Below are 12,326 nucleotides of genomic sequence, written 5' to 3'. Positions count from 1 at the left end.
CCGAATGGCCCCGAACCGAACCTCCTTGATCTAGCAGACTTCCTGGCGAGAGAAGTCAGCAGCCTACGGCTAGATACATTCGGACGGAGCACCCCTGGCTCCAGAGAAGGAACCAGACGACTAAATGATGGAAGAAGATCGGTGACTGTGATGCACCAATCGGAGTCAGTACCGAGCAGCAGGAGCCACAGTACCCCCTCCAGAACGGAGAAGTGTAAGATAGTGTGCCCCTACTGTGAGAAAGAACACTGGCTAGCGCAATGTGACTCCTTCCCCAAGCTGAACGCGGAGGAAGCAAGTCAATGGATAAAGTCCAACAAGCGCTGTTTTCGCTGTGCGCGCTCACACATGGCAGCCGAATGCCGCTTAAAGAAAAGGTGCACCAAGTGCGATGGAGCCCATCTGGACATACTTCACGACAGTAACAGACGGCGCCCTTCACCCGCACCATCCAGCAGCAAAGCGAGCGTCATGTACATCGATCCCGCCAGCAGCAGTGGAGCCCGAGTACTCCTAAAAGTAGTGCGTGTGACACTAAGCTACCAGAATAAAGTCCTGGACACTTACGCCGTCCTCGATGACGGGTCAGAGAAGACCCTTCTGCTCGCCTCCGCTGCGGCCCAGCTAGGGCTGCGGGGAAGCGAAACCCAAATGACAATTCGGACAATAAGACGAGATTTGAAGACGATAAAGGGCGAGAATGTCTCATTCTCTATCGCAGCAAGCGGCCAGCCTGAGCGACGGTACCAGATTGCAGACGCTTTCACCAGCCAAGAAATAGGACTGTCGCGGTACACATACCCCGTCGCCAAGCTGATGGAGAAATATGCACATCTGCGCAAGTTACCGATCCCGCTCATAGACAATGCTATGCCGACCCTGTTGATAGGCTCCGACCATGCAGACCTCATTGTCCCGATAGACCGGGTTCATACCGGACCCCGAGGCTGTCCTGCAGCAGTCGAGACCCGTTTGGGATGGACTCTCCAAGGCCCGCTCGCCAAATCTCTCAACCGAAGTACAGCCACTAGATGTCTCCACTCCCGAGTCACAGAGGGAGAAACCGCACTCCTGCAACACGTAGAGCGGTTATGGACCTTGGAACAAATGCCCTTTAAGAACGGAAAGAAAGACATTCGCTCTAAAGATGACATTTACGCCATTCACCTCCTCGAGACAGGGACCAAGAGAGTCCCGGTCAACGGCGTGTTGAGATACGCCACGCCACTCCTGCGGCGAGAAGGAATGCCTACTTTCCACGGCAAGACAGACGCCACAGAACGGTACCTGCTGAACACGGAGCGGCGCTTAGCCAAGAACCCCGCCCAAGAGAGTGTATACCGCGCTGAGATTGAGAAGCTCATCACAGCGGGACACGTCACAAAGATGGACATTAAAGAGGCTGACCAGACCACTGAATCGTGGTACGTGCCTCACCACAAGGTCCATCACAACGGTAAATACCGCATAGTATTTAACTGCAGCTACCAGATCGGATCCCAAAATCTGAATAAAGAGTTACTGCCCGGTCCCACACTCGGCCCCTCCCTACTCGGCGTTCTACTCCGCTTCCGCCAGGAAAAGGTGGCCATCAGCGGGGACATTAAAGGAATGTTCCTGCAGGTGAGATTAGTAGAGGAGGACAAGCCCCTGTTGCGGTTCCTATGGAGAGAGAAGCCAGGAGATGAGCACCCAGCCATCTACCAATGGGAAGTCCTCCCCTTCGGAACGACGTGCAGCCCCTGCTGTGCTACATTTGCACTACAGAAACATGTAGCAGAGGACCCAGCAGCGGACGAAGAGGTCCGACACAGCGTAAAGAACAGCTTCTACGTAGACAACTGTCTACAAAGCCTTTCAACCCAGGAAGAAGCCGAGGCTCTCCTGATTAAACTCCGCGCCTCATTGACCAAAGGCGGCTTTGATCTCAGGCAGTGGGCCAGCAGCGATCCGCAAGTACTGCGCAGCCTCTCCTCCGAGGACAAGGCAGCCAGCAGCGAGACCTGGATGGCTACAATCCCGGGAGAAGCCCAGGAGATGACCCTGGGATTGGTGTGGCGATTCAAAACAGATTCGCTTCACTACAGACACAAGCCCCTGACTACGGAGCAGGGAAGGCCGGCGGCGGCGCCGACCACCAGACGGAGTGTGTACACAACACTCGCCCGACAATATGACCCGCTAGGATGTATTCTACCGTACACCACCAGGGCAAAAATGATTGTACGAGCATTGTGGGACAAGGACCAGGGCTGGGACGACCCCATTCCCGCACACCTTGCATCCACCTGGAGAGAGTGGGAGATGGAGCTCCACTCACTCCCAGGCGTTAATATGCGCCGAAGCTACTTCCCACCCACGGTGAGGCCAGAGACATGTAAAATGGACTTACACGTCTTCAGTGACGCCTCAGAGGTCGCATACGGATCAGTAGCCTACTTGCGGGCCCAAGAAGAGGGGGGAGAGATCTACACAGCATTTGTTCTCGCCCGCTCGAGAATAGCCCCACGCAAGCAACAATCTATCCCACGCCTAGAGCTCTGCGCAGCCCTAGCCGGAGCGCACCTAGCCACGCTCATCCAACGTGAGCTCACCATACCGGTGTCTAGAACAATCCTGTGGTCAGATTCCACGACAGTACTCGCCTGGATCAAATCGGACTCATGCAAGTACAAAGTCTTCGTGGGAGTCAGAGTCACCGAGATTCAAGACTTAACCGAAGAGTTAACCGGAGAAACAGAGTGGCGCTACGTTGATACAAAACAGAACCCAGCTGACGTCATCACCCGGGGAATGCCCCTAGATGACCTCACCCGTCACAATGCTTACAGTGACGGCCCCGCATTCCCAAGACTCCCGGAAGGACAGTGGCCCATGCCTATCCCGAGGGAAGCAAGTCCAGAGGAGGTGGAAAATAAGAAGTCTGTGGATTGAGCACCGTAGCCTCCACCGACCCTAACATAGACGATTGCACGTCCATAGAGAGTGCACAACAAAGAACATTCCTGCGGTACCACCCGGAGTGCAAGTCCCCCGCTGATATGTCAGCAGCTAACTACGAGGAAGCGGAACTGCTTCTACTACGGCGAGCCCAGAGAGACTCGTTCCCCGATGAATTGGACTGTCCACAGGGAGGAAAGCCCGTCCCATCCGACAGCAGATTCATTCATCTGGCCCCCGAGAGCGACGCTCATACCCTCATCAGAGTGGGTGGTCGCCTACGCAGAGCCCCCAATCTACCGGATGACATTAAATACCCGATCGTATTGAACAGCCGACACAAGGTCACAGAGCTGATTATAAAGAAATACGATGAGGATGTACATCACGCAGGAGCAGAAAGAGTCTTCGCGGAAATCAGACGTCGTTACTGGATCCTACAAGGAAGAGAGGCGGTACGACGCTTCCAGCGAACATGTCTAGACTGCCGCAAGTGGCGCGCGCAGCCCAGCATACCAAGGATGGCTGACCTTCCTCCATGTCGCCTCCGAATCGGTGACGAGCCATTCCACTCAACGGGTATGGACTGCTTTGGCCCGCTGCACATAAAGAAAGGAAGAGGAACCGAGAAGCGGTGGGGTATTGTATTCAAATGCATGACCACCAGAGCGATACACATCGAGCCTCTCCCGACCATGAGCACAGACTCATTCCTTATGGCCTTCCGTAGATTCACATCACGGAAAGGAAGACCGTCTACACTATTGTCCGATCATGGGACAAACTTCAAAGGCGGCGAAAGAGAGCTGAGAGAGAGCTTCCAAGCTATGGGCCCAGAACTTAAGACCCACCTCGCTCCAGCACAGATTGACTTCCAATTCAACCCCCCAAACGCACCCCACTTCGGTGGTACTTGGGAACGGGAAGTGCGTTCCATAAAGACAGCCCTGTACGCAGTACTTGGGGCCCAGACTGTGGCGGAAGAAGTCCTAATGACAGTCCTCACGGAGATTGAGGGAGTATTGAACTCTAAGCCCCTCGGCTACGTCTCCAGCGATGTGGCGGATATCGACCCAGTTACCCCCAACACACTCCTGATGGGGCGGCTAGATCCCGCGTTACCCCAGACAATGTACCGGCCTGAAGAAGCGAACGGCCGACGAATGTGGAGGTACAGCCAAGTATTAGCCGACAAGTTTTGGAGCAGTTTCCTACTGCACTACCTACCGTCTCTACAGACCCGCCAGAAGTGGGTAAAGGAGAGAGACAATTTGACAGAAGGAACAGTCGTCATGATTATTGATCAATCACTGCCCAGAGCTATGTGGCCGGCCGGCCGCGTAAGCAAAGTGATCACCGGTGCCGACGGCAAGGTCCGAGCAGCTGAAGTGCTTGTCCAGGGTCGCACTTACACCCGTCCCGTGGCGAGGCTCATAGAACTGCCCCGACTCCCAGACACAATCGATGATGACCATGACCCTATAACCCTATGACTTTGTGAAGTTGACTGACCCCTACAGCAAACCCTTATGTGTAAATAGACAATGCGATTAATCTGTCTCTGCTTAACTGATTAGGTCTGGGACCAATCAGGGGGTGGCTGTTGTGAAGGGCCAGATTAAACCGAATATATATATTTATTTATATATATATATTTAATTGTATTTGTATATTCTCTAATATTCCTTGATATCCCTTGTATATTCCTTGGACAATATGCATTGAATATCCATTCTAGCCTACTGAACATCCCATAATAGTCTCCATTCTACTATTGGTCGAGACCTTGGTGCCAGGCTGCCATACCCCCCAGACCCAGTTCAAACGTACCGCTCAACATGTACGAACAAGTCCTAGTTCCGCGTAGGAATCTGGCTACCGCACCACTAACGGTACTATTTGTTCATAGTGCGTATATATACTGCGCTACTAAAGTAGGACTTCCTTTTTAGTCCAGTTTCTTACCCTCCAATAGAGTGACAGACGTAAAGCCTCCCCGCGACGCCACGTGTGGGAGTAAGGCCAAGTTCGGCCTACCATCGGTATTGAGACATCGTGTATATTAATATTTGAATAGTCATATTTGGCACTATATCGTCGAGTTGGACGTAGTCTATTAAGCTAATAATAGTCTGTTAATATATAGTGCTTCGTGCGGTGAGAATACTACCGTAGTCAGTACCCCATCGTTTCGGGCAGAGAACTGGCTGCTTATCCAGGATGGTCGACCCCATGTGAGACTGCATCCGAGGAGCCCCAGAGCCGACGAGCAAGTGGACCTGCATACCGGATTATTCTACCGACGACAGCCCGCCTTCCCAGGCACGGATTATGCTTTGTATACAGTGATTATTCCATGGATAAAGACCCCCGACACTGCCGTGTGTTGGAACCCCCCCCCCCTGGAGAGGACGCAAGGTGAGGAGACGCTCTGCAAGACGGGGTCGCTTCACGTCTCTCCCCCGTGGACCGGAGAGAGCCGGCCCACAGAGAGTCCAGCTGCTTTCATCTGTGGTCCAAGGATCGCTGGCGCATTGAACTGCACTACTGTGGGTTCACCCAGGATACCCTTAGCCGGACGAGGCAGCCAGACTCTAACCCCCCCCCCCCTCCTACTCCTGTTGTCTTACAAGCGACCGGATTAACCCCCCTAGTGTATCCAGTCTTATAATCATTAAAGTATCATTGCTGTTATTCCTTAACTATTCCAGGTCGTATATTTACCGCCTGCGCCTTCAGAGATTGGACATTCTCTATTGATATACCGACGAATACTCTTTGCCATAAAAGTGCATACTATTTCAATTCATAAATGTAATTAAGTGATTAAGTGCTTGCTCTACACACCATCGCTGTGTAGAAATAAAGACCTACTTCGACTTCGTACATTTGTGTTGGATCCGTTTCATCTACGTGAGAGTGTTTATCATAATATATTTATGCCGAGTACTGGGTGGCCGAATATTAAGTACAAAGGTAGTGGTAGTAAGTATCATATCTAGTAATACAGTCAGGGAATTGTACCCCTCAGTTAGACTAGAATAATTATAATTGTTAGACTAGAAGTCTTTATTTGTCATGCAGTTTAACACACACACGCGAGATGGGCGACCCACAGGAACACACACACACATGCACTGAGTCGCCGATGAAATGTCTCTCTGCACTTTTCCCATCCCGTTGTCCTTCCCCCCATGGGCAGCCGGGAGCAGATAGGGCGTCAACGTGAGCCGCGCCCCGGGGACCAATCCAAGTGCTCCTGTCCGTCTTCGTCAAGGACGCCACAGCGTTAGCGATCTGTTGTGCATGTTTTTCCATTGGGTTTATCTTATCGGGGGGGAAACCCTTGCGAGCACGGGGAGAACATGCAAACTCCACACAGAAAGGCCTGGGAGATACCCCACCTGAGTACCTGGCATCATGGAAACCTGGTCCCCAAGTGGGAATCGAACCCTGGACCTTCTTGCTGTGAGGCGACAGTGTTAACCACTACACCACCGTGCCGCTACACATAGCGTTAGCAGTTTGTACAACACAACGCACGTTTTAACTATGGTAGCCCGACGCAGCCCGCAAGCTAATACTGTACAGTCAATGAAATGTTACCGTAGCTAGCAGAGGAGGAAATGGGAGTCTGAGAGGCGGGGTGTTTAAAGACAATGATAGGCGTTTATTCAACATCCAAGAAGGCTAACATACAACTGTGTTTTACTAACTCCAACCGGGACTATTGCCGCTGTCCCACTGCATGTTGATGTTATGAACTCCTCCGGAGCTGATAACATTGCCTGAGCTGGCGGTCCGTGACGCTAAAATGTCCGTGGGGACCCGGCACAAACCCATAGATAGTTCCAAGTCACCGAATTATGTAATTCACCACAGTTGCACTCAATATTTAAATAATGTTAGTCTAAATAAATGTAGACAGATACATAATAATTTCAAGCACAAAACGAATCTTTCCATCAGGGAATTTAAACATGGTTGACATTGTTTTTTTGTGTTTATATTAAAGAAAGGAAAGTCTAGTGCTGGCTGAGCATATTGTTTGTTTGCACTAAGTTAATACTTTGACAAATGTAGCCTATATTTTTCAGTCAGTTCGGTCTTTGTGTGCCAAACATTATTTAAGGCTGTAAACACTAACACTGTAAACCTTTTATTTATTTTTTAATGTTTAGATTTTTAGTGTTAAATTTTTTTTTAATCAAATTTTTCGTATATCGAACCGAAAACCGTAACCCCAAAACCGTGATACGAACCGAATCCTCCATTTTGTGAACCGTCCCACCCCTACCGTTTATCATAAAAATTCAGTGCCCCCGAAATACAAAAAAATGCCCCCGAAAATCAATTAAGGGGGGCAAAAAAAGCCCTTGAATTTTTTTTTAATTTCTAACCCTGGTGTGTGTACAGTATGTGACAGAAGGGCTAGGTCATCCGCAAAGTCAAGGTCATCAATGGTGGAATAGAGGGTCCAACGAATCCCTCTTGCCTTGTCTTCTGTGGGTCTCCTCATAACCCAGTTTATTGCAAGGTTGAAAAGTAATGCTGACTGACATCACACATCCTTGTCGGACTCCGGATCCTACTTCAAAACTGGTGGTGCTTGTTCCCACAGTCCAAGAAAAGCCAGTGTAGAACAGTTTGAAGAATGAATGAATGAATGATCATTACATTTAAGAGATAAGATAAGCTATTCCTTTATTGATCCCCTTGGGGAAATTCAGGCATCATAGCAGCATGGGGGGGAGGGGTAGGCTAGCTCCGTGGTGGGAGTCGAGCTACCTAGACTTGAGGTGATGTTAGAGAGGGGGATGATAAGGAAGCTGGCTGCCATCATGGAGAACCCCTACCACCCCCTCTACGACGAGCTAGTCAAGATGAGAAGCTCGTTTCAGCCACAGACTCATTCCCCCCCGACACTCAACTAACCGCCTCGGACAGTCCTTCATACCAGCGGCCATCAGGCTCCACAACAGTGGGCAGCGACTAGCAGCCTCCAGGCTCCACAACAGGGGGCAGCGACAGCGACTGCTACCAGACATTGACCTGGGACTTATAGGAACCCAAGGAGGACAACCTACACTACCTTAGACTTACTGCACCCTATGTGGATACTGTGATACTGTGATACTGTGAATAATGTATATTTCAGTGGATACCGTGATACTGTGAATAATGTATACTCAGTAGATAGTAAATTATAACACTACCTCATGCATACTGCACCTTATGTGACACTGTGAATAATGTGAATATTCCTCAGCTAGTCGGATAGTAAATTATATTGACCATATTGATCAAATTGTTTACACTGCCTGTGTTGTCTTTTACTACATGTATACGGTGTTGTTTTACTACCTGTACCCCCCCTCCCCCCCATGCTGCTATGATGCCTGAATTTCCCCAAGGGGATCAATAAAGGAATATCTTATATAGCGCTTTTCTAGACACTCAAAGGTTGATTTTGTAGCACCCAGGGCTTTCCATGGCTTTTTGAGATACTCTAGTTGCAAAGGCGTGACCGGTGACGAGCCAAAAGTAATTTTATTGTTGTGCTAATGTGTGCCACAGCTGAAGCTTGGACCAATGTTTGTGGTTGTGCACAGCCTAGTTTGGACCGTCCAAAAGAAATGTTCCCATAAAGAAGATTAACACATTGAGTGCCAGCGACGAGATTTATCGTTAGTTCATGCCGACCGTTGAGTGCCAGCGACGATAAATCTCACTTTTTTTTATTAGCGATTTTGAATTCATATTTCATCAATCTAGTCTCACGTTAGTGCTGCAAACTCTCTCTGAGCTCCATTGGGAAAATACCGCCCCCTATCGTCTCCCTGTGGTACTGCACCCCTTTGGAATGGATTGAAACTAAACGCATGGGGGGGGGGGGGGGGATCCAGCTTCCTCATTTTACTTCTCGGGCAAGCCACCCGAGAGGATCCAAGTCATTTCCGAGCCCAAAAACAGCGTGGAATACATATTTCCAGTATCCAGCGTTGGATCAATAAACGCGATCGATATTTGGAATGGCGATCAGGAATTGGAATAATCTTTTTGGAGAAGATCTGAGGTAAGGAATCTATTTTACCAGTCTTAGGATAATCAGAACTTTTTTCACAGAGATATCAGCGTGTGCCATGTGTGTGTGTGTGCGATCAGGAAATAAGAGATTTGATTTTTCAGCCCGCTTATATAGCGTGCATAAGTAAGTACACATAATACTATCGATAATCTAACGATTCATAAATAGGCCGAAAAATTACAATGTTTTTTGTGTATTCCAGAATATTCCAGTAAAGGGCGTTTATCACAATCTTTATATTTTCCTGAAACTTAAAAAAAAACAAGCGTTTTTCAAAATGGTATAAAAAGGAAATTAACCGATTATAAAAAAAAAAATACGTTTCGACAATGTTGACTGCAAACAAGTCTTTGATAACCGACGGCCAGATTAGACACATTGCACTAAGACATAGTTTATGCGTTTGCAAATATCATTGATGTGGACGCTGGCATACGGAGCCCTTTAGCGCCCCGCGTGGCTGCCGTTGAATGTGTTAACGTTTTGTTTATTTATTTATTTATTTATTATTTTTTTATAAAAATAAATTGGGTGGCCCATCTAGGCCCATCTAAGTGATAGACAGACTAGGGAAACCCTGTCAACTGTCAAATGGACAAGTTTGTGTATGTCTCCGTTTTCATGACTCAGGGCAAGAACCTCAGACAGAACAGCACCTCCCTCGGCTTCCAGAACCTTCTGAGTGTCGATGAGATGCGTACCAGGTGCCGTTAAGATGTACACTACACACACACACACACACATGTGCAGTACACACAAAACACATCTCCCCTTCCTCTATAATTTTATTTACTGCGTTATCACAGACGCAGTATCATAGATGGTACTGTACACACACACATTTTGTAACTGCCAGCGTTGTGTGTTGTGTCTAGGTACCGTGGCTGGCTGGTGAGGAGGGTGTGCTGTGCCCTGTTTGTGAGCGGATGCAAAGTCTTCCCAAGCCCTGCTGGTGACAGATTGGATCGAGTCTGCCGGAGCAACGGGTACCTGGGGGGGGGGGGGGGGGGAGTGGCATGAGTGATAGACGAGAGATATCGAGTGAATGAATCTGCTTCCTGCGGGTCTGGAGCCACAGAGGGAGAGAGGAAGGAGGGAGGGAAGGAAGATAAGAGACGAAGACAGAGATACTGGGAATGTAGTCGAACAGTATTAACAGCAACGCAGTTTAATTTTTATTTTTTTTATTTCGATTAATTTAGATTATAATCGATTCTAACATTTTCAAATCGATGCAGTTGAATCGTCACATTAGAATCGATGCATTTCGATTAATCGATGCATCGTTACACCCCTAGTTGGGTGTGATCAGATGAAAGGATAAATGGGATCCAGTGTGCTATTTTAATACTCTGATCAAATCCAAACTGAATCAAAAATGTGCAAACAAACAAAGAATTGCATGTAGGCCCTGGTTCAATGTTTTAATTACGGCGTGCTGCTGCCATCTTGAAATCAAATGTCTGTGTTGCAATCTTGAAATCAAATGTCTGTTGCCATCTTGAAATCAAATGCTATAAGGTGGGCCTTTTCTCAGATGAATAAAGATGAAAGATGAATAAATGTGTGTGAATATGTATGAAGAATCCATTATATAATAGACTTTAAAGGGGAACTATCTTATAAATTGCCTTTTCCAGTGTTTAGCATTGTTTTCTAGCAATGTGGGGTTGTATCAACACTCCATTTCAGATGAGACGGGTCCTCCCCCACTGAACCAAGCCATTCTGATTGGACTGGTTCGCTGACGTGAATTAGGCACTGATCTGCATATCTCAGCCCCTGGTTGTAGCCACCGCCCACAATCAACAATTCACTCAACAACAGAGAGTGAGAGACTGACGGATAGAGAGAGGGAGAGAGAGGCTCTCATACGGAGCATCTACCGTACTTTTCGCACTATAAGCCGCACCTGACTATAAGCCGCAGCAGCTAAATTGAATGATGTGTACATATATAAGCCGCACTGGACTATAAGCCGCATGTGTTTTAATGTTTAATTACCATATGTAAGGAGTGGAGCCTGCGGCTTAATTTGACTCAACACGGGAAACCTCACCCGGCCCGGACACGGAAAGGATTGACAGATTGATTGCTCTTTCTCGATTCTGTGAGTGGTGGTGCATGGCCGTTCTTATATTGAGCTTTAAGTTCCCACCTCTACAGAGAATGACTCCCATTGGGACACAATACTGTCGGACAAATAACATTAACTCATTTACAAGTTGTATTAAGTTTAGCAAATAAGGGAACAGATAAATAACATTTCAATGCAGTAAAAAAAGCAATATTTCGATTTTCGGGTTTTGTCCACATATAAGCCGCAGGGTCGAAAAATGGGGAAAAAAGCCGCGGCTTATAGTCCGAAAAGTACGGTACACACACTCCCGACTGAGTGTCTGTGGGGAAACACACGCACGCTCTCGGACGCGTCTCTACAATTCGTAGCCGCATTTCTGCAGACCCCTCTCTGATTGGTTGAGGCCATTTCTGCAGACCCCTCTCTGATTGGCCGAGCGTGCACATGCGCATGAGCCGCGACAAGCTCCTCTAGCCAGGATGGGAGCCGGATGGGAGCCGACGGATGGGAGCCGAATCCCGGATCTGAGTTTTCTGATGAAGAGCCCCAAAACATGGAGGTCGCGAACGCAATTTATACGCATGGAAGTATTGATTACGCCATAACTAATCATTAAAAAAATATACCGTTAACTGGAATATGTTGTGTGTGCCTTTACACATATGTTGGATAGGATTATGTAATTGGTTTGTCATTAAAAACCAATAATAATCGCTCGCCAGCTTCGCTGACCAGAGCTCTCTCAGATTCAACATACATGTTTCGGAACCAATGTGTAACTAGCAGTGATGGGAATAACGGCACTATAAGTAACTTCGTTACTAACGGCGTTCGTTTTTTCATTAACGAGTAATCTAACGGATTACTCTTCCAATCTTAATAACGTTGTTACCGTTACTACAAAAAAATGCGGCGCGTTACTATGAATGAACCTGTTTCTTTCATCAGACCGAATTATGCGCCGAGAGGCAATAATAATGTTCTTCCTTGTTTAGTGGACAGTGCGCGAGCCAAGCATACATGCTGACGATTGGCTGAGGTTGAATACAATGTCATGGTAAGCCAATCAGAGGTGGAGGTGGGCGGGTGTCTAAAGCATCCAGAGTCTGACACACAGCGCGACAAGACAAGCGATCACTGATCAGTCAGCATGAGACCGCGGTCCGTGTAGTGTACGTTTTGAGCTCAAAAACGAATCCAACGAACAACACAATGTCA

General features: G+C 48.1%; 1 protein-coding gene across 1 annotated transcript in view; it reads left to right on the top strand.

Annotated features, from left to right (window-relative positions):
• The window catches only part of gpat2 (glycerol-3-phosphate acyltransferase 2, mitochondrial), a gene marked incomplete at its 3' end in the record, with an annotated part of 144,365 nt that overhangs the window by 26,060 nt on the left and 105,979 nt on the right, over positions 1-12,326 (top strand). The window contains exons 3-4 of the mRNA XM_084307348.1: positions 9,659-9,732; positions 9,904-10,014. Coding sequence (XP_084163474.1) covers positions 9,659-9,732; positions 9,904-10,014 — 185 coding nt within the window. The remainder of the gene's footprint in view (positions 1-9,658; positions 9,733-9,903; positions 10,015-12,326) is intronic.

The sequence above is a fragment of the Notolepis coatsorum genome (assembly GCF_963971535.1).
Source record: "Notolepis coatsorum genome assembly, chromosome: 1".
In the NCBI taxonomy this organism is placed as follows: Eukaryota; Metazoa; Chordata; class Actinopteri; order Aulopiformes; family Paralepididae; genus Notolepis; species Notolepis coatsorum.
Note: the sequence above shows the minus strand (reverse complement) of the source record. Positions and strands in the feature narration are given on the sequence as shown.